This window comes from Neolamprologus brichardi, chromosome 17 (assembly GCF_056152115.1).
Source record: "Neolamprologus brichardi isolate AB-2024 chromosome 17, ASM5615211v1, whole genome shotgun sequence".
NCBI classification, from domain to species: domain Eukaryota; kingdom Metazoa; phylum Chordata; class Actinopteri; order Cichliformes; family Cichlidae; genus Neolamprologus; species Neolamprologus brichardi.
Genome location: NC_142120.1, coordinates 36840772 through 36864000, shown reverse-complemented (window position 1 = coordinate 36864000; position 23229 = coordinate 36840772). Strand labels below are relative to the sequence as shown.

General features: G+C 44.2%; 2 protein-coding genes across 2 annotated transcripts in view; one reads left to right on the top strand and one right to left on the bottom strand.

Moving 5' to 3' along the window:
* Positions 1–23229, bottom strand: part of LOC102796645 (chloride anion exchanger-like) — a 35962-nt gene that overhangs the window by 9534 nt on the left and 3199 nt on the right. The window contains exons 2-15 of the mRNA XM_087830756.1: positions 17754–17893; positions 17154–17264; positions 16910–17070; positions 15308–15472; positions 15082–15234; positions 14707–14789; positions 11304–11451; positions 11108–11221; positions 7073–7150; positions 6900–6995; positions 6686–6792; positions 6371–6440; positions 859–951; positions 580–675 (exon numbers count right to left, since the gene is read on the bottom strand). Of these exons, the coding sequence (XP_087686882.1) occupies positions 580–675; positions 859–951; positions 6371–6440; positions 6686–6792; positions 6900–6995; positions 7073–7150; positions 11108–11221; positions 11304–11451; positions 14707–14789; positions 15082–15234; positions 15308–15472; positions 16910–17070; positions 17154–17264; positions 17754–17893 (1615 nt within the window). The remainder of the gene's footprint in view (positions 1–579; positions 676–858; positions 952–6370; positions 6441–6685; positions 6793–6899; positions 6996–7072; positions 7151–11107; positions 11222–11303; positions 11452–14706; positions 14790–15081; positions 15235–15307; positions 15473–16909; positions 17071–17153; positions 17265–17753; positions 17894–23229) is intronic.
* On the top strand, positions 12783–14153 carry LOC148098033 (uncharacterized). The gene has a single exon (XM_087831012.1). It carries the CDS (start codon positions 12783–12785, stop codon positions 14151–14153), a length of 1371 nt encoding a protein of 456 aa, XP_087687138.1.

Genomic DNA, 23229 nt, shown 5'->3' with positions numbered 1-23229 from the left:
CTGTCGATCTTACGTGCTGCACAATAATGTTTAATATTTAGTATTTACTGTTGTATTCACATATATCATCGTGATGTTGTTTATTGTATTGCTCTCGTTTTGTTCTGCTTGTTTTCTTTTTTTCTTTCTCAACAGGTGATCCAGGTGATTGATATATGTATTTTTTTTGTCTGCTTATTTAGTTGGTTTTTGTTTTTGTTGCCCTTTATCCCCGTCCCTCTTCTCCGCTGTTTTTCCCCCCTCTTCCTTTCTCCCTTTTCTTTTCCTCATTCAGGTCTGTCCCGTATCTAGCAAGTTAAATAAAAATAAATAATTAACTAAAATAAATAAATAAAGTAAACAATAAAAGATGAATCAAATAGACCATTACAGCAAGGCTGGGATGGTCAATTTGGTAAAGTAAACCAGTTGGGCATCTTTCTTCGCCTTTAGACAATAATTCTGATGGCAAAAAAACCAAACGGGACAGGCAAAAAAAAAAAAGAAAAAGTAACTGGGGCTTCTTTGCCTTGTTAATGTGTCGACACAGGCAACATTTGTGCTGTTACTATCAAAACCAAGGTCAGCCTCAATACTCACAGATGTCCACTGCAACTTGCCCTTCTTCAGAAGTTTCCGTATCATCCTCAGTGCTTTATTTCTCTTTCTCAACACCCGTAATGGGTTAAACCCGACCTGGGAAGACATACAGTAAGTGTGTCATTTATTACAAGTAATCATAGGAGATAGTCTCAGAGATGAGATTGTACTCCATCTATTTTATTGTCCTGTGAAAAATATGATGCTTTTTAAAAACTAAATTATCCAAACTGATGCTTTTATTCTTTAACAGTTCCATTAAAGGCAGATGTGACTTACAGCTTCCAAGAGCTTGTTCCTGAAGAACTCAATGTTGGCAAAGAAGATTGGAGATGGGATCCTGAAGATCTTCACTCCTTCTGGCTCGTATATCTGAAAAGAGTTTTAAAGTACTGCAAAATCAAAATCAACGACTAGTTCCTTTACATAAGGGTACAAATATTAAGTGGTGAAAGGGATGACTGTTGGTGCTAGATTTTGTCAGCCAATGGGATGATGTGAGCTGTTTTGCGGGGCATTCAAACCAACCCAGAGCTCTAAAAGAAGAAAGCTGCAAAATCCAGCAGCATAAAGTTTTTTTAATGAATATTATATATGTTCTACAAGTTACAAGTAGCACAGAAAGCTTTCTGCTCTTCACACATTTTGCATACACTGCAGGCTTCTCCATCAACTCCCCACGATGCCACCTACAGAAGTTCTCTGACGACTCTGCCATAGTCGGCCTCATCACAGGTGAGGACGACTCAGAGTACAGACAGTGGACTCTGGACTTTGTTGACTGGTGTCAGCAGAACCACCTGCTGATCAACGCCGGGAAAACCAAGGAGTTGGTGGTGGACTTCCGGAGACGCACACCCACCACACTGACACCGGTGAACATCCAGGGAGTGGACATTGAGATAGTGGACTCTTATAGGTACCTGGGTGTTCACCTGAATAATAAACTGGAGCCACAACACTGATGCTCTTTACAGGAAGGGTCAGAGCAGACTCTACCTGCTGAGGCGGCTGAGGTCATTTGGAGTCCAGGGAGCGCTTTTAAAGACCTTCTATGACTCGATGGTAAATGGTAAATGGTCTGTATTTGTATGGCGCTTTACTTGGTCCTAAAGACCGCAAAGCACTTTACACTATACACAATCATCCACCCATTCGCACACACACTGGTGATGGCAGCTACATTGTAGCCACAGCTGGGGCGCACTGACAGAGGCGAGGCTGCCGGACACTGGTGCCACCGGGCCCTCTGGCCAACACCAGTAGGCAACGGGTGAAGTGTCTTGCCCAAGGACACAACGACCAAGACTGTCGGCTCGAACCGGCAACCTTCCAATTACAAGACGAACTGCCAGCTCTTGAGCCACGATCGTGAAGGAGCATTTCCGCAGGTCCTTCCTCCCTGCAGCTGTCAGACTGTACAATCAGAACTGCTCCCAACAAACATAGATGTTTACATCTGTAACTTGCACTCTTTTATTTTATCAACTGATTCACACTACAACCTGGTTTGCCTCTTATCTGTAGTTAATTTTATTTTATTTAATAACTGTGCAGTACTCTGTTTATAGTAACCATTGTCCTTGATGTAAATATGTAGAAATTGTGTATGTTTCTGTTCTGTGTCTTGTGTACTGTTTGTTTGTATTTGTGTCTTTATTGCTGCTGTTACATCCAAATTTCTATTCTATTTATATTCTATTCTATGTAAAAATCTCAATTTGAAAATCAGCTGGTAAACTGTCAGGTACAGTGGGGCAAAAAAGTATTTAGTCAGCCACCGATTGTGCAAGTTCCCCCACTTAAAATGATGACAGAGGTCAGTAATTTGCACCAGAGGTACACTTCAACTGTGAGAGACAGAATGTGAAAAAAAAATCCATGAATTCACATGGTAGGATTTGTAAAGAATTTATTCGTAAATCAGGGTGGAAAATAAGTATTTGGTCACCTCAAACAAGGAAAATCCCTGGCTCTCACAGACCTGTAACGTCTTCTGTAAGAAGCTTTTCTGTCCCCCACTCGTTACCTGTATGAATGGCACCTGTTTGACCTCATCATCTGTATAAAAGACACCTGTCCACAGCCTCAACCAGTCAGATTCCAAACTCCGCCATGGCCAAGACCAAAGAGCTTTCGAAGGACACCAGGAAAAGAATTGTAGACCTGCACCAGACTGGGAAGAGTGAATCTACAATAGGCAAGCAGCTTGGTGTGAAAAAATCAACTGTGGGAGCAATCATCAGAAAATGGAAGACATACAAGACCACTGATAATCTCCCTCGATCTGGGGCTCCACGCAAGATCTCATCCCGTGGGGTCAAAATGATCATGAGAACGGTGAGCAAAGATCGCAGAACCACACGGGGGGACCTGGTGAATGACCTGCAGAGAGCTGGGACCAAAGTAACAAAGGTCACCATCAATAACACACTACAACGGCAGGGAATCAAATCCCGCAGTGTCAGACGTGTTCCGCTGCTGAAGCCAGTGCATGTCCAGGCCCGTCTGAAGTTTGCCAGAGAGCACATGGATGATACAGCAGAGGATTGGGAGAATGTCATGTGGTCAGATGAAACCAAAGTAGAACTTTTTGGTATAAACTCAACTCGTCGTGTTTGGAGGAAGAAGAATACTGAGTTGCATCCCAAGAACACCATACCTACTGTGAAGCATGGGGGTGGAAACATCATGCTATGGGGCTGTTTTTCTGCCAAGGGGACAGGACGACTGATCCGTGTTAAGGACAGAATGAATGGGGCCAAGTATCGTGAGATTTTGAGCCAAAACCTCCTTCCATCAGTGAGAACTTTGAAGATGAAACGAGGCTGGGTCTTCCAACATGACAATGATCCAAAACACACCGCCCGGGCAACAAAGGAGTGGCTCCGTGAGAAGCATTTGAAAGTCCTGGAGTGGCCTAGCCAGTCTCCAGACCTCAACCCCATAGAAAATCTGTGGCGGGAGTTGAAAGTCCGTGTTGCTCGGCGACAGCCCCAAAACATCACTGCTCTTGAGAAGATCTGCATGGAGGAATGGGCCAAAATACCAGCTACTGTGTGTGCAAACCTGGTAAAGACCTATAGTAAACGTTTGACCTCTGTTATTGCCAACAAAGGTTATGTTACAAAGTATTGAGTTGTATTTTTGTTATTGACCAAATACTTATTTTCCACCCTGATTTACGAATAAATTCTTTACAAATCCTACCATGTGAATTCATGGATTTTTTTTTCACATTCTGTCTCTCACAGTTGAAGTGTACCTCTGGTGCAAATTACTGACCTCTGTCATCATTTTAAGTGGGGGAACTTGCACAATCGGTGGCTGACTAAATACTTTTTTGCCCCACTGTACATTTAGTATCAAAGCATCCACAAAAAGACCTTCCTTCTGCATTATTTAATTTGATGTACCTTTATTAGTCCCACAAGGGGAAATTTCATAATTTGGAGGACATAAATATCCAAACTTGGAAATACTCAAGAGCAGATGAAGGGGGACTCCATGGATTTTTCAATTGGGGCGCTCTGCACTCTGTCAGCTGGGTCCCAGCATTTTTGAGTTTATTTGGTGAGGTTGCTTTCCTATGTTAAACTCATGTGTTATTTTAAAGTTAAGGGTGTAGTTGACTTATTTTGTATTACTTATGAGATGTGTTAAGTTCTAGTACTATTATTAGTTTCTCTTGGTTGAGTTTTTAGTCTGGTTTGTGTTTCTTTTATGGGTCATTACTGTCTATGTAGGTTCTCCTGGTGCTCCGTGTCGTCATGTGTACGTCTTTTCTTGTTCCTGTTTTATTTAGTCTTGTGTTCCATGTTCAGTGTGTTTAGTTTAGTTTTCCTGTGGCGTTCAGCTGTGTTTCCAGGTGTTTCTACTTCCCTCATTACCCTTCTGTGTATTTAAGTCCTCTGTCTCTCTGTGTTCATTGTCGGGTCGTCTGTTTATCTCGTCAGGTCCATGTCTGTGTTTCATTGAGTTTAGTTTTGCTTCGCCTTGTTTTCTGTTTTGGCTATCAGCCTCAATAAAAGCCTCGCCTTTTGTTACAGCTCGTTCTCTCACCCGTGTCTGCTTTTGGGTACACACCGCAAACACGCCGGCCTGCCTGGCCGTGACACTCTGAGGGATAGGAAATGTAACTGGAGTGTCTCCTAGCAGGCTGGCTATGAGATAATAAGGCATAAGCACTTCCTGTGAACAGTTCATTGTTTTTTAGTTGTAATTAGTAATACCGCTGCTTTTGTATTGGTCATTTTCAAGACAGTCAAGTGTAGGGATGGGTACCGGTATCCGGTGCCATCATGGCACCGGTTCTGACATAAACTGTAGTAACCAGACCGAAAAGCAGCGCACATTTCGGTGCTTTAGTTCGGTGCTTTTTTTTTCCTGAGCTGTGATACACTTTCTTCTTCCTTACATTTGTATTGGCGGTTGGCAAACAACTGAAAGGTGCATTACCACCACTAACTGGTATGGAATGATACACTTTAGATTCTAGCCAATCATTTTACGTTTCCGGGGATAGTAGGCGGGCCCAGGTACGTACGTTCTTTTAGAGCAGAGCTACAGATTAAAAATGTCCAAGGCGAAGCGGTCAAAAGTCTGGCTGTACTTCACAGCAAAATATGCAAACTCAGCAGCCTGCAACAAGTGCTTTAAGCTGATACTGTTATACTGTCAAAGGAGGTAACACCTCAAATCCGATGAAACACCTGGCGACGCATAGCGTTTTTTTTTTAAAGTCGAGAAATGCGCCGTATTTGATAACTTGCTGCGAGACCTCACACCATGCACATCTACTGCGGGTGTGGTGCCTGTTATCGGACCCGGAGTTAGCAACATCCCCCAAAAACCCGAAGAGGAGAGTCCTGGCCCCCAGCCCTGCCAGTGTAGCAGTAATGATGAAGGCAGCAGCAGCCGTTCTTCTCTGCGTGAGTAGCTTAATGTTGTTCGTGTGTAATTTACGTTGAGTAAGCTAACCACGTTATTACATTAATGCACGTAAGGTGAACTAGCAAACATCATCATAGTTACATGCGGCTGTCTTCTTGTTTGATGGCAGATACTCCCTTCACCCTGGCCAAAAAGGCTAAAATGACCAAAGAAAAAGTGGAAAACAGCTAAACATGAGAGGTTTTTGGTCCAATTTTTTGTTTTCCATTCTTTAAGCACCGGTTCGAGCACCGTTTAAGCACCGGCACCATTTCAAAAGTACCGGTTTGGCACCGGTATCGGATAAAACCTAAACGATACTCATCCCTAGTCAAGTGCTTAGTTATTACGTATCCTTTACGTTATAATTTAAGCACAACACTCATTCACAGATACAGTGTAAATGAGGCTAAAGTCTCTCTCAGCGCCTTTAATCTCCACTGTTTTCTCTGACTCTTATGGATCTTGAAATCACATGAAACTTGCTGAGTATGTACATTTTTGTAACTGAGCTGATTGCTCTACGTGCATCATAGCCTCTAATAAAAGCTTTTGCACATTACAAATGTGCATTTTTCCTTTACATAAACATTCATTCAGACTAAGGAAGGACTAACTGTGTTCATCATAAAATCATGCCTGACCCTCTGTATTTTATTCTTTAAAAGCCTACTTAAAAGACTTGGTCACAGGTTTTCACCTCTAGTTTGATCATTATTGTAATTTTGTATAATTACAAAACCATACATTTTGTTGTGGCCTGTAGAACTAATCCAAATGCCTAAGCTAATATCCCGACAGCTGTGTAAATATTTGAAAGGTAAACTGAAGCCACCTGAGGGGCTACACGCTAACTTACGCTGATGTAGTCCTTTCGGTCTTTGTAGATATCGGTGCCCCTGATGTTGGCCAGCAGACTGCAGCGAGGACTGAAGCAAACAAGCAAACATGACATGCTAACATTCTTACAATGATGATGATACAACGATGAAAGGTTTAATGTAAACTACTGTATCATTTACAGGAATCAGCGTTACGTGTTTGTACTCACTGTCGTGGTCATTTATCTAACAGCTGACAGAATAAAAGACATCATTTTGAACCTCGTGACAATAGCGTGATGAAATAACAACAGTAATCAGTTACATGATCACATTGTGCACCAAATACTCACAACTGAGTCCTGAGGATGACACTGATCAGCTCCACACCGAGGCCGGCAGCCAGTCCCAGATCCAGCCCCAGCAAGAGGGCACCGATGCAGCTAGCCAGCCACACCACCTTGTTGTGGTAAGAAACATGTTGTTTACTAACAAGGAGGCCATGTGTCCTTTCTTACAAAATATAAACATGGTCTTTAAGAGTACTGAAGATTTGAGAGGTCTTACACAGTCGGCTTTGTCCCTCCTCCACAGATATGGGATCTCTCTGAACTGCATCAGACTGCCCTTCAGATTGACGATGATCACGGCGCCCAGCACGGACTGTTAAAGCAGAGGGCCAGAGATCGTCTTTCCCAGAGTATATACAGCATGTCAGAGGGACAGGGAGGTGTACATACCTTTGGTAGGGGCTCCAGTAGGAATCCAATAGCCAATGTGACGATCATCACTATGACAGCTGACAGTAAACCAGCTACCTGAAAACGACAGAAGAGGATTGAAAAACAAACGTGATGGAAATCAGATTCTGTGAGTTTGTGCTGATTTAAAAAGGACTTTATCAGATTAGTTGATTGATACATTTTCTCCTCTAAACACTCGAGGTCACTGTTGGCTGGCCTTTCTATTGGTCACTCACTGTGAATTTAATGCATTTGTGTGACTGTATGTCAGAGCGATGAGCTGCAGCTGAAACTAGCAGTGTCACAGGAACTGCTGTCCATTCATTTGCAGTTAATCACAGAGTCTCTATGAACGTGTATAAACAGAAGAGAATGGATAGATTCTGTAAACTGATATCATGCAGTCATATTTAAATGTTTTCCTGGGATTCAACAAATGAATTGTAGTGAAAAAGCAGATTTCATTATAAAGATTTCATTGTAAAGATACTTTAAACGTTTGTGTTACAAAATCCGACTTCAGTTTCAATATTATTCATCCATCCATCCATCTTCATCCGCTTTATCCGAGGCCGGGTCGCGGGGGCAGCAGCCTAAGCAAAGAGGCCCAGACCTCCCTCTCCCCAGCCACCCCCTCCAGCTTATCCGGGAGAACACCAAGGCGTTCCCAGGCCAGCCGAGAGATATAATCTCTCCAGCGTGTCCTGGGTCTGCCCCGGGGCCTCCTCCCGGTGGGACATGCCTGGAACACCTCACCCAGGAGGCGCCCAGGGGGCATCCTTGTCAGATGCCCAAACCACCTCAACTGGCTCCTTTCGATGTGGAGCAGCAGCGGCTCTACTCTGAGCCCCTCCCGGATGGCCGAACTTCTCACCCTATCTCTAAGGGAGAGGCCAGCCACCCTTCGGCGGAAGCTCATTTCCGCCGCTTGTATCCGCGATCTCGTTCTTTCGGTCACTACCCACAGCTTGTGGCCATAGGTGAGGGTAGGGACGTAGATCGACCGGTAAATTGAGAGGTTTGCTTTTACACTCAGCTCCCTCTTCACCACGACGGACCGGTGCAGCGTCTGCATTACTGCAGCTGCAGCCCCAATCCGTCTGTCGATCTCCGGCTCCTTTCTCCCATCACTCGCGAACAAGACCCCGAGATACTTGAACTCCTCCACTTGGGGCAGGAACTCATCCCTGACCCGGAGTGGGCACTCCACCCTTTTCCGGCTGAGAACCATGGCCTCAGATTTGGAGGTGCTGATCCTCATTCCCGCTGCTTCACACTCGGCTGCAAACCGCTCCAGTGCGAGCTGGAGGCCCTCACCTGACGAAGCCAACAGAACCACATCATCCGCAAAAATCAGAGATGAGATTCTGAGGCCACCAAAGCGAAAGCCCTCCGCCACTTGGCTGCGCCTAGAAATCCTGTCCATAAAAATTATGAACAGAACCGGTGACAAAGGGCAGCCCTGGCGGGAACGAGTCCGGCTTATTGCCGGCAATGCGAACCAAGCTCTTGCAACGGTTGTTTAGGGATCGAATGGCCCGTAGCAATGGGCCAGACACCCCACACTCCCGCAACACCTCCCACAAGACACCCGGAGGGACACGGTCGAATGCCTTCTCCAAGTCCACAAAACACATGTAGACTGGTTGGGAAAACTCCCATGCGCCCTCAAGTATCCTTGAGAGGATAAAGAGCTGGTCCAGTGTTCTGCGACCAGGACGAAAACCGCATTGTTCCTCCTGTATCCGAGGTTCGACTAGCGGACAAACTCTCCTTTCCAGCACCCTGGCATAGACTTTCCCGGAGAGGCTGAGGAGTGTGATCCCCCTGTAGTTGGAACACACCCTCCGGTCCCCCTTCTTAAAGATGGGGACCACCACCCCGGTCTGCCAGTCCACGGGTACTGCCCCTGATCTCCACGCAACATTGCAGAGGCGTGTCAACCAGGACAGCCCTACAACGTCCAGAGCCTTCAGGAACTTGGGGCGGACCTCATCAACACCAGGGGCTCTGCCACCAAGGAGTTGTTTAACTGCCTCAGTGACCTCACCCCCGGAAATTGGCGGGTCATTCCCCTCATCCCCAGACTCTGCTTCCTCCTCGGAAGACGCGTCAGTGGGATTAAGGAGGTCCTCGAAGTATTCCTTCCACCGCCTGACAATTTTCTCAGTCGATGTCAGCAGCGCTCCGCCAGCACTATACACAGTGCAGGTAGAGCACCGCTTTCCCCTCCTGAGACGCCTGACGGTTTGCCAGAATCTCTTCGAGGCAGTCCGAAAGTCTTTTTCCATGGCCTCTCCGAACTCCTCCCTCACCCGAGTTTTTGCTTCAGCCACTGCCCGAGCCGCATTCCGCTTGGCCTGTCGATACCTGTCGGCTGCCTCCGGAGTCCCACAGGCTAACCAAGCCCGATAGGACTCCTTCTTCAGCCTGGTGGCTCCCTTCACCTCTGGTGTCCACCATTTGGTTCGGGGATTACCACCACGGCAGGCACCAACCACCTTGCGGCCGCAGCTCAATGCAGCAGCTTCGGCAATGGAGATGCTGAACATGGTCCATTCGGACTCAATGTCCCCCGCCTCCCTCGGAATGCTGTTGAAGCTCTGCTGGAGGTGTGCGTTGAAGATCTCGCGGACTGGGGCCTCTGCTAGTCGTTCCCAGCACACCCTCACTACGCGTTTAGGTGCACCAGGTCTGTCCCCCAGGCCCCCACCACCTGATCCAACTCACCACCAGGTGGTGATCAGTTGACAGCTCAGCCCCTCTCTTTACCCGAGTGTCCAGAACATATGGTCGCAGGTCTGGTGATACGATTACAAAATCGATCATCGACCTACGGCCTAGAGCGTCCTGGTGCCACGTGCACTTATGGACACTCTTATGTTCGAACAAGGTGTTCGTTATGGCCAAACTGTGATTAGCACAGAAGTCCAATAACAAAGCACCGCTCGGGTTCAGATCAGGGAGGCCGTTCCTCCCAATCACGCCCCTCCAGGTCTCGCTGTCGTTACCCATGTGAGCATTGAAGTCTCCCAGCAGGACAACAGAGTCTCCAGGTGGAGCACCTTCCAGCACCCCCTCCAGGGACTCTAAGATGGCTGGGTACTCCGAACTGCCACTCGGCGCATAAGCGCAGATGACAGTCAGGACCCGTTCCCCGACCCTAAGGCGCAGGGAACAAACCCTCTCGTCCACCGGGAAAAACCCCAACGCACCAGCAGTAAGCCGAGGGGATATTAGAATACCCACCCCAGCCCGCCGCCTCTCACCAGGGGCAACTCCAGACTGAGACAGAGTCCAGCCCCTCTCCAGGAGACTGGTTCCAGAGCCCAAGCCATGCGTAGAGGTGAGCCCGACTATATCTAGCCGGTACCTCTCAACCTCACGCACTAACTCAGGCTCCTTCCCCACCAGAGAGGTGACATTCCATGTCCCTATTGCCAGTCCTGGCAGCTGGGGGTCAGTCCGCCAGGGCCTCCGCTCCTGGCCGCCACCCGGCACACAATGCACCCGACCCCTATGGCGCCTCCTGCGGGTGGTGGGTCTGCGGGAGGATGGGCCCATGTCTCCTCTTTGGGCTGTGCCCGGCCGGGCCCCATGGACTAAGGCCCGGCCACCAGACGCTCGCCCTCGGGCACCCTCCCCGGGCCTGGCTCCAGGGCGGGGCCCCGGTAACCCTATCCCGGGCAGGGTAAACTGTTCCCTTGGTGTTCTTTTCATAAGGGTCTTCTGAAGGGTCTTCTGAATTGCTCTTTGTCTGGTCCCTCACCCAGGACCAATTTGCCATGGGAGACCCTACCAGGGGGCAAAAGCCCCCAGACAACATAGCCCCTGGGATCCCTGGGACACACAAACCCCTCCACCACGATAAGGTTGCGATTCACGGAGGAGTCAATATTATTCAATACAGCTTTATTTATACAGATCACAACAACAAACCTCAGGGTGCTTTATACTGTAAGGGAGACCCTACAATAATACAGAAAACCCTGCCTGACATGGACAGATCCGGGATCAGCTACGTTAGTTTACCTGAGTTTTCCCTCCTGTGCTCTCCTGAACTGCACTCCTAGAAAGAGCTGTACTCGCTGCAAAAGACCTGAAGGAAGCTCCAAAGATGTTGCTGACTCCAAAGGCTATCAGCTCCTGTAGCCGGGTCACAGAGATAAAAAGTCACACTGACGTCCTGACACGACTTTAACCTACATGTGGCTGAGTTGTTACCCACCTGGTTTCCATCTATGGTGTAATCATGTTTTATAGAATAAACTTTGGCCACAGAGAAGGCCACAGCAAAACCCACGATGGCTATAGGAAACGCTTCCACTGCTGTTTCTTGGAAGATCTGCGGGTTTGGGGCGACTGGCGCCTCATACCTGAAACGGTAAAAGTCTGTCAGATTATTGTGTCTCTAAACATGGACACGGTCAGGTGGATCAGCCACAAGTGATAAGAGAAACAATTCAGAGCCAGAACTCAGACCGTTACCTTAACATGTTGGACCCTTAGCTAAAGCGTAATATTATGTTACTGTTTCAAAATACAGGTTCATGGTTCTGGGTCACTCTGACCCAGCATTTTGACCTTCTTGTATTCTAGTAATATTTTTTATTATGTTCAGGGTCATTCATGGTCATAGTTCTGAGTGTTCTTGTTTAGTTCTTGGACTATTCAGTTCCCCTTGTGTCTTTGTCCTCTGTGTCTCTCTCTCGTGTTCATGTCTGATTTGTCTCGGCTGTGTTCACTTTGTGTTTTCTGTTCTCTGGACATTGTGCTGTGTATTTAAGCCTCCGTCTCCCTCTTTCCCCGCCGTGTGTTCTGCCTACCAGCCTGTTTAGTTTCATTACAAGTTTAGTTATTTTTGTATTTTCTGATGTTCAGCAATAAAGCTGCCTGTTGAGTTTCTGTCTCGCCTCCATGAGTCTGCGTTTGGGTCCTCAAATCAAAAACATATTTGTCATGATCCTGGGTCTTTTGACCCAGTGTTTTAAGTTTGAGTTTATTTTGTTCATTAGGTTATCTAAGTTCATTTGTTTATTAGATTCCCCTTATGTATCCAACCACTGTTAAGTCTCCCTTGTCCTTCATGTGCTTCATGTCTGTGTTTCTTATGTTGTCATGTTTGCGTTTCATTATGTTTCCATTTTATTTTGAAAGAGGTCCTGTGTTCCTGAATTTTGTTTTACTCTTCCCCTGTGGCGTTGTTATGTTCATGTTGTGTCTACTGTGCCTTTCTGTTCCATGTTTCAGGTCCCTATGTTCTGTCTCCCCAGTCTGTTAAGTTTACATGTCTTGAGTTACGTCAGTGTGTTTCCTGCTTTACTTTCACAGTCTGTCCTATGTTGATGTTTCTAGTTTTGCTTCCCTTGTCTCGTCCTGCCTAAGTACTCCCAGCTGTGCTCTCCTCCTGTGGCTCATTCCCCCTCGTTATCCCTCAGTGTATTTAAGCCCCATGTTTCTCTTTGTCAGTGTTGCGTCCTCCCTCATAGCTGTGTGATTTTTCCCTGTGGCTCCTTGTGCTTTAGTTTTCCCAGTTTAGTATTGCTTTTTCGTGTCCCACTCTACCCCAGCAATAAAGCTGTGTTTTTTGAGTTTACTTTTTGTCTCTGCGAGTTTGCGTTTGGGTCCTACTCTTGCCTGCACACAGCCCTATTGTGACAGAAGGACGCAACCAGACAATAATCCCTCCGCTGAGCTCCGGGAGGACATGATCTATGTGGTGGAGTTTCTATGCCAGGAATGGTTTGTGCTGCCATTTGAAGAATACCAGGAGGAGTTAGCCATCCATCTGCAGAGGATGGTTTCTGGACTTCCCTGGCTATTTGCCGCGCTAAACCCTCTCATCCAGGACTTCCTCGTTTCCACCGTACACGTCTGCCCGGATCTGCCTCTCCACTATGAATACTCGGAGGAGGTTCAGCCCGGTCCGCTGGAGGATTCGCGGGCTGGCACACCTCCTCCTCCTTCCCGGAGAAAACGGCATTCACTCCGTCAGCGATCCCGAGCAGCGGAGCAGTTTTCTTCCATTGTTGGAGGGCCAGAGGAGCCCGTCCAGCCTCATGCCATGTCAGCTGGGGGTTCTAGTGAGCCCGTCCAGCCACCTTCTGCTTCACCACCTGTGGCTTCCGCGCCGCCGCCTGCAGCGCCACCACCTGCAGCGCCACCACCTGCAGCGCCACCACCTGCAGCGCCACCACCTGCTTCACCACCTGTGGCTCCCGTGCCACCGCCTGCAGCGCCACCGCCTGCAGCGCCACCACCTGCAACGCTACCGCCTGCTGCTTCCGCGCCTGTTCCTGCCTCGCCTCAGCCTGAGGACAACACCTCGCCTGTTCCTGCCTCGCCTCAGCCTGAGGACGACTCCGCACCTGCTGGCCCTGCCACGCCTCAGCCAGAGGACGACGCCATGCCAGCTGGAGGTTCAGCCGAGCCTGTCCAGCATCCTGCCACATCTGCTGCAGCGCCACCACCTGCGGCTTCCACGCCGTCGCCTGCAGCTCCACCACCTGGTCCACCACTTGCGGCTTCCACGCCATCGCCTGCAGCGCTACTTGCCTCACCGGCTAAGCCACGTCCACCACTCCCTACATCCACTGCCAAGCCACGTCCACGTCCAGCATGGCTGTTTCCGGGGCCTGTCAAAACAGCCTGCCCACAGAGACCCACCAAACCACCTGAGGGGTCACGTCCACATCCACACTACCGTCGACCGCCCGCCAAGCCGCCCAAGGGTCTTCACACACGCCCACGCCGCCGCCGGCCGTCAGCCACGCCGCCCGATGGTCTTCACACACGCCTACGCCGCCGCCGGCCGTCAGCCAAGCTGTCCAAGTGTGGCCAGCCATGCCTGCTTCGCCACTGCCACCTTCCACATGGTCGGCCCCCTGATCTGCTCTGTCACCACCATTGGACTCGTGGCCGGCCCCCTGAACCTTTGAACTATGAACTGTTATGCTGTCGACCTCCAGGTCGGCCCCCTGAAAGTTTTAAGAACTATCTCTTGAGCTTTAGTGCCTTTCATGGGCTTTTTGCACCCTTTTTGTGGGACTTTTGCTCTGGTTTTGGTCAGAGTATTTAAGCCCCATGTTTCTCTTTGCCAGCGTTGCGTCTTCCCTCATAGCTGTGTGATTTTTCCCTGTGGCTCCTTGTGCTTTAGTTTTCCCAGTTTAGTTTTGTATTGTTTTTCGCGTCCCACTCCACGCCAGCAATAAAGCTGTGTTTTTTTAGTTTACTTTTTGTCTCTGCGAGTTTGCGTTTAGGTCCTACTCTCGCCGTATTGTGACAATATTTAATTTTGGCCAAAGCAGAAAGAGACATAACATGTGTAAAGTTTGCATGTTGCATTTTAGAACTATAATGTTGTGGAAGTGCTTTGACCTCTCTTTGACTGCCTTTCTGATTTTACACTTTTACAGGCTCCAAAACAAAATGTTAGCTTTTAGCTATTATCACCTTATAAATTTCTTATGTACTTGTGAGTTATGTACAGTCTCAGGATATTAAAACAACAGTATAATATTACAGGGGAAGTACAGTTTGTCATTGATAACTCCTGCTGCTGATGTTCTGACTCTTCTACAGCAAAGATAAAACAATCGACAGGTTTTACTTTAAGCTTGATGTATTCTTACCCTTTTGGTATATAACCAACAACATCAATGCCATATCTTGTCTTAAAGTCGAATGCATATGAAACTCCACATGCAATAACAGTCTGTGAAAGAAATGACAAATGATTATTTACAGCTATTTACTCTTTTAAATACAAAAGTCAGAGAGCATTTATTAACTGCAGGTGTGAACCTGTGACCGGTATCTCTCGGTGAAATCTTTTTCTGGCCCATAAATGAACATTAATCACTTTAATGAATGTTATTCACCTGCTGAGTACAGTCGTTAAAGTGAAGAGCCAAAACCAGTGTAATAAATATCAGTGTTGTTGTTTATGGAGCCAACAAGCCTTCAAAGAGATGCAAAAATGTCAGGAGTCGTGCAGCGTTGCTCACCATGACGACCTCTATGGGGATCGGCACAGGCAGCTTGGATTTAAATCGCTCATTTATCTCCTTTACGATGAACACCACCACCATGATCACGATGGAGATCACCACATCACAGACATTGGTGGAGGTGATCTTGTTAAAGATGATCTCCAAGGTCTGAAGAATGAAACCAGCAGATAAACAACCTGTTGTGATGAACAGAGCAAGCTTCAAGCTGGCCTGTACTTACATATATGAGTGACAGCGGCCCGCTGATCCCTGGAACTTCCAGCCCCAACACAAACTTGAGCTGCGACACCAGAATGTGGATCGCAGCAGCTGTGGTGAAACCTGACACAAGTGTGTCAGAAAGGTACATGACAACGAAGCCCACCTGCAGAATGCCCATCGCAAGCTGCCAGAGACAGGAGTCACAAATAGATTCAGTCATTTAGGCTGAAAAACCCCAACATGATAAACAAAATAGTGTATTATTAAACTGCGTGTTACCAGAAAAAGAAAAAAGGTTTTTTGAATTTCTTTTAGGAATGAAAACCCTGTGACGTCCCTCTGTGTACATCAAGGTTAACAACAGCTGTTCATCTGAATGTGCTGCTTTGATTAGCAGACAGCAGCATATATGTCATGATCTGGTATTCACATCCGTAAGATAAACAGCTGACACACAGCAAAAGTACCACTCTGTGTGATTAGTATTACTAAAATTAAAGTACCGATAATCCACTTGGGACCAATGAATGTTTACATTGTAAACTGCAGTCCTCTCAACAGTTATAAAAGCAACTGCCAGTTTTCTGTAAATCACATAATTGATGAAGTGAACCATCTACTAATCATGATACTTGATACATACATGATACATATTTCCCTAAAGCACAGCTGTCAGAGCACACAACAGGAAACACCCAGGGAGCGCGAGCCTCTGCCTGCTCACTCTCTGGGTTTCCTTTCAAGAGAATAATGCTGTATTTTTCTATGTATTCATTTATAACTGTAGTTTGTAGTGCAGGGAAAAATCAGATTTTGTGTAGCATGACAGATCCGGTCTTTGATTACACCATTGTTACGCAGGAGTAACATGAATAACTTGAGTTTATTACATAACTACTTTCTAACGACTGTAACTAGGCTGCTTATTGTTCCTGCCATCACTTTCTTTAAAGACTGAACACAGCTTGAAAGAAAGGCGGACGTGAAATGTAAGAGTGAGATTCTAGGTCAAATAGATCATATATTGCTCTGTGACTCTCGCTGCAGGTAATAACTGCTCTTGTATGGAGCACATCTTATCCCACCTCAGTCCAAAGCTAACAAACCCAAACACAGTAAGTCCATCTATGAGTGCCTCTTATGCTCACTGACTGGGGTTTAGGTTTGTTTCACCTATTCCAAAAAAAGAGCACAGCCTTCTTGGTGCGTCCAGCTAACCATCGCCTTAAATGGATAAATGTGAGAGTACAATCAATATTCTCATCACTTTTAAAATGTCAACCTACTTTTCAGTAGCTGTCAGTGTTTTCATGCTAACACTATTATGCTACATTTGCTGCTCAATAGTATTTTTTGATGGACAGATGGAGCGAAGTATGCTCCTTTGAAAGCCAGAGCTCAAATGAAGTTGTGATGAACGGCTCTCAAGGAGCCTTATTAAAAAGGACGAAACACAACATCTGTTTTCTGTCAAGGACACAAAGCTTTTTGTTGTTTCCAAATCACAAACGTATGTTTGAGATCCTACAGGTTTGTGTTTGATCCTCAGAAAGCATGCTTGTTGACAAGGTGACTCAGTTGTTGACTAGAGCAACTTATTGGCTGTGGCGAGCCGATTCACCTGCATGATGCCGGCAAGGAAAGTGACAGAAGAGGCCACCAGCACTCTCTGCTCGTCTCTGGTCAGGCCTTCAAACTCCGTGATGTTGAACGCCGGCCCCTCGTCTGGGACCAGCCTGGTGACCACCGAGCCAATCATCAGACAGAGCACTGGAAACGGACCTTCAGGGAGACAGGAGGATGGCAGATATACTTACACTCTAACATTTAGAGAGCAGCTATATAGAAATGGACGATGGCCTTACCCACTGAGATGTGTCTGGAGGTGCCGAGGAAAAAGTAGATGATCACAGGGAAGAAGGCGGAGAAGAGCCCATACCAGGGTGGCAGAGAAGCCAACAAACAGTAGGCCAGCCCTGCAAGACAGAAACACCAGTTGAGTAAATCTCTGGGCTCTCAATAAGTAAGTAAAGTATACAAAGGTTAAAGAACCCGTCCTCCTAATTTCTTTTTACATCTATACTGTTACGATGTCACCTCCACTCACCTGCTGCTGCTGAGGACCAGCCAATGAAAAGAAAGCTGGTTTCAAAGGGCTGCACCAACACGCAAAGTGATCTATAAATTTAATGTTTTTCTTTTTCTGAATGTTTTAGATGATATTGTGTCTCCATTAAAATGAGCAAACGTACAAAATCATCAAGCGATCAAATGGTTATTTCCTCATTTCAAAGCTGCTGTTAAGCACACTCACTATCGTTTAAACAGCTCAGATAAGAGCGCAGAGGTTCTCACAGCTGTCTGTTATCACAGGTTATCACAGTTAGTCAGATAGAGTTGCACAGTCATTATTATTATTATTACCTCAAAGAGTTCAGAGGCTGTACCTTTCTGTTGATACTCACCTTGCAGGACAGCCACCAGTCCAGTGCTGACACCAGACACGATGTCACCCAGCAGCCATTCTTTGAATCGGTACGCTTTCATCCAGCCGATGACTGGGAGAAGAGACAGAGCTGTGCTCTCGGCTCGTTTAGCGTCGCATCTGAAATGATAATGAACCACAACCAGAGTAACCACTTTTTACATTTATGCTTCACAAGATTATTTAAACGGATTAAAGTGCACAAACATCGATCAGTTTAAGTCCTGCGTTTGTTCTTTTCAAAAGATATGAAAAATATATTCAGCATAGCAGGAGAAACGTCTTCAAATGAGCCCCACCCTGCCCAATTATGACTTTTGAATTAGTTAATATCACATAAATACTAATAACTATATAAAGTTAATACATTATTTTTATTTAGATCTGTCTTAAGATAAATCCATCCACATATTTAGTTACACACACACAGTGTTGGGGAGTAACGGAATACATGTACCGCCGTTACGTATTTAAAATACAAAATATGAGTAACTGTATTCTGTTACAGTTACCGTTTAAAAAGGTGGTATTTAGAATACAGTTACTTTGTTGAAATAAATGGATTACACGGCGGTACTTCCCTGTTTCATATTGTGGCAGGTCAGGACTGTTTGGGTTTTGTTTGACAGCTACGTTCTGTTGTTCCAGGCGGCAGCGTTACGGTTGCCATGGTTACAGGGTGACGCTCTCTCTCTGCGTGTTTCCTGGGTGAGAGAGGCCTTTTTGTTGTTGTTGTTGTGCTAAGCTAATAGGCAGAATGCTACAGGTATAGCTCTAAAGAATGTAGCATCATGGGCAGTGTAGTCCGTGCTGCAGGGAGAATGGACTGCCATACCCGTTATGTGTCTGTGAGCGAGGGAGGGAGAAAAAGGAAAAGTACGAGCTGTCATCGAGCAGAAACGGGAGCTGGAAGCATGTAAATATAATAATAACCACTGCAGCCAAGAAGAGAGCCTGACGAGCCCAGCTGTAAGTAAGCTATTAAGACTCGACTGTACACCGTGTTAGTGTTTTCCTCTGAAACAATAAGTTCTGTTGGAGCAGCCTTTCAACGCCTCTCTCTGTCTCTGCTAGCAAAGTTGACCCAGACAACAAAGTAAAGCTAGTTTTCAGCTACGAGCCGACACAGAACCCACCGTATTAGCCAGAGGTCCCTTTACTACGGTTCGGAGCCGCGAACCTTCAGTAACAGTAATAAATCACAGCAATAGTACATTCATGTAGTTGTAAACAGCATGATAATATATTAAGTAATCCAAAGTATTCAGAATACGTTACTGTCATTGAGTAACGTAACGGAATACGTTACAGAATACATTTTGGGGCATGTATTCTGTAATCTGTAATGGAATACATTTTAAAAGTAACCTTCCCAACACTGGACCCACATTATCCTATAGAAAGCACAGGCCTGCCAGCGTTTCACCAAAGCTACATCTCATTTTTAACGTTTTAGACATCAGTGACATCTTAATGTCAGACGAGTTCTGATCTACGTCGCGGCTGGACTGGGACAAAAACATCGACCGTGATATATTTGGTCCGACGTGATCACTCAATAAACAAATAATGTATTTCTAAATAAAGGGAGAGAGAGACATACATGTATGGATGTGATTCTGTTTAAAACTCGTGCTATCAACCTGAGACTGCGAGGGCTGCTTGTTGCTGGTGCAGCAGCACCAACAGCTGACATGTCCGGTAATCTCACACATTCTGCTGCATCTATTTTTACTTACTTAGTTTTTCTCTCTTTGCGTTTCTGCTGGACTTTCTCACCTCTCGTGTGTGCGTACAGAGGGGAGGGCCCGGCTGCGGTAAGAGGCTCGATTGGCCAATCCGGTGTCGGTGATGAAACTGGACTAACACTGCCTGTGCGTGTAGGGTCAAAATAATAAGAATCTGGATTTTTCAAAAATGTTCAGTCTTGAAACTACAGTAAAATTGATATTGTGTACCTGTTAGTGATGGGATTTCCGGCTCTTTTTAGAGAACCGGCTCTTTCGGTTCGGCTCACTAAAAAGAGCCGGCTCTTTCGGCTCCAAACCGGCTCTTCAGGTTGTTTTGTTGCTTTAATTATTTTATCATTAACAATAATATAAAATTATGTTATGTTATGCAAAAAATGAATTACTAATGTAAAAAAAGTGGTTTTATTTATATATGTTTATATATAAATATTAGGGGTGCAACGATACACAAAATTCACGGTTCGGTTCGGTTCGATACTTTGGTGTCACGGTTCGATATTTTTTCGATACAAAAAAAAATGTTCATGCCTTTTTAATTTGTCATTTATTAAATTTTACATCACATTGTGCAACTCTCATAGACAACATTTTTACAAATGACATTGAAAATAAGACTGTAAGTGGACTCCTGATTAACGATATAAGTGACCATCTTCCAATTTTTACAATCTATGATAGGAATTACAAGATCAATAAAATGGACAGTAAAAAAGAGTACAGACGAGTAAGAACAGAAGAAAGAATGAATGCATTTAAAAAAGATTTATTGAAAGAGAACTGGGGTGAAGTATATCAGGAACAGGACGTTAATAGTGCTTATAATGAATTCCTTAGAATATTTACATTACTGTACAATACCAACTGTCCAATAAAGCAATATAGTAGGAAACATAAATATATGGACTGTCCATGGATAACAAAAGGTCTGCAAAATGCATGTATAAAGAAAAATGCTCTATATAGAGAGTTCTTAAGAATGAGAACTAAAGATGCTGAAATCAGATACAAAAGATATAAAAATAGGTTAACTAATATACTTAGATTTAGTAAAAAGGAATACTATATGAAGCAATTAGATATAAATAGAAATAATAATAAAAGATTATGGGAAATCCTGAACAGTGTTATAAAATGTGGGGCTGGACAAAAGAACTATCCCAAGTATTTCATTTGTAATGACCATGAAGAATACAATATGGATGTTGTGGCAAATAGTCTCAATGAATTCTTTGTAACTGCTGGACCAAATTTAGCAAGAACAATCAATCATCCTGGGAAAGCACAGGAAAAACCGGATACACTGATAGACAGAAATCCAAATTCTATGTTTCTCACAGCCGTTGATGAAAGTGAAGTTTTTGAAATTGTCAAAAAATGTAAAAATCAGAAATCTTTGGATTGTAATGACATTGATATGATAGTGGTTAAAAGAGTCATTGAGGCTATTATAAAACCATTTACATACATCTGTAATTTATCATTTCAAACTGGTCGATTTCCAGACAGAATGAAAATAGCAAAAGTTATACCTTTATACAAATCTGGAAACAAACACCATTTCACAAACTACAGACCTGTCTCTTTACTACCTCAATTCTCAAAAGTTCTTGAAAAACTGTTTAAAAACCGACTGGAAAAATTTACAGATAAACATAAACTACTCACTGAGAGTCAGTACGGATTCAGATCAAGCAGATCAACATCATTGGCACTATTAGATTCAATAGAATACATCACAAATTCCATAGACAAAAAGCAATATGTGGCTGGGTTATTCATAGACTTGACAAAGGCATTTGACACTATAGATCATGATATATTAATAAGAAAACTGGAACGTTATGGTGTCAGAGGGGTAGTTTTAGATTGGGTCCGGAGTTATTTAAGTGACAGAAAGCAGTTTGTGAAAATAAATGGTGGTTGTTCCTTATGTATGGACATTGCTTGTGGTGTACCCCAAGGGTCAGTTTTGGGCCCAAAATTCTTCAACTTGTACATTAACGACATCTGTAAAGTGTCCAAAGTATTAAAAATGGTTCTCTTTGCTGACGATACAAACATTTTTTGCTCTGGTGATGATCTGCAGAATTTATTGGAGGATATGACTAATGAAATAAGTAAAGTGAAGTTCTGGCTTGATAAAAATAAATTATCATTAAATTTGAATAAATCTAAACTTATGTTATTTGGAAATAGTAGTTTAAATACAAATGCAAAGATTCAAATAAATGGTGTTGATATTGAAAGAGTCAGTGAAAATAAATTTCTGGGGGTAATAATAGATGAAAAACTTAACTGGAGAGCTCACTTAAGATATATTCATTCCAAAGTATCACGTAGCATTGCAATACTAAACAAGGCAAAACAGGTATTCGACAGAACATCACTTCATATTCTATACTGTTCACTGGTTTCACCATACTTAAGCTATTGTGCAGAGGTCTGGGGCAATAACTATAAAACCACATTACATTCACTTTTTACTCTTCAAAAAAAAGCAATTCGAATCATCCACAATGCAGGTTATAGGGAACATACAAACTCACTATTTTTGCAGTCTGAAATATTGAAAATTGACGATCTAGTGAAATTCCAAACAGCACAAATTCTATTCAAAGCAAAAAATAAAGAACTGCCACGTAATATTCAGAGTATGTTTTTTTTGAAAGAAGGAAGTTATAATTTAAGGGGTTTTTGTAACTTCAAAACAATGAAGGTACGTACCACAAGAAAAGGCTTTTGTGTTTCTGTTCATGGAGTGAAACTATGGAACAGTCTGAATATGGAATTAAAGCAATGTCCAAACATAAAACTGTTCAAAAAGAGTTATAAAAATATGATCTTCTCGAACTATAAAGAAAAGGAAAATATTGAAATTAAGTGAATGTCTCTATTTAAAAAACAAAAAAAACAAAACAAAACAACTCATGATGTGATATTATAGTATATAGTATATCAGAAATCTGTTCGCTGTTTTTATTACAAATTATATCAGTAAGGAAGCTGACTAAATATTAAACTGATAATTTATGGCAAAGGGGTGGGATTAAATAAGTGTTTACTTCTTCCCACTCCCTTTCAACATGTAAATTAATCATTTTTTTTGTATGTAATTTATACAGTATTTTTTTTTCTTTCTTATTTTATTTTCTTTTCTAAATGTACTTGTATATTGTTCACATGTTGAAATAAATAAAAAAAAAAAAAAAAAAAAAAAAAAAAAAAAAAATTTTCACGGCACATTCTGCACCACATCTCTGTGCGTTCATCATTTGTTTGAAGCCAGCTCACCTCCTGCAACCACTTTTCTGAGAATACGCGCTTCTTTTGTGGTTCGGACTCCTTCTGACATTTCTTTGGAGGTGGAGGAACATCACAGTAATTGCTTAAAGGAGCTTCTTCGACATCTTTAAGAGTTCTAAACAAATGTCTGTCCTCCTCCAGAAAATCTTATGTATGCAAACACGCGTTGCAACTTCTTATCTTGTGCGCGTTTTTTATTTTAACAGCGAATGCGCACCTGCGGACCACTTATGTGCAGCCCTGGTTATTTAGCTCGTCATATTGCAGCCACAGAAATTCTTTTGTCCATGAAACCATAAAGCTGCACTTTCTTTTTGCCTTATAGTCTGATTTGTCATAACTTTTCCGTTTTGTGGTAAGCTTTTCTTTGGCTGTCACTTCTTCACCCTGACCTGTCTTATT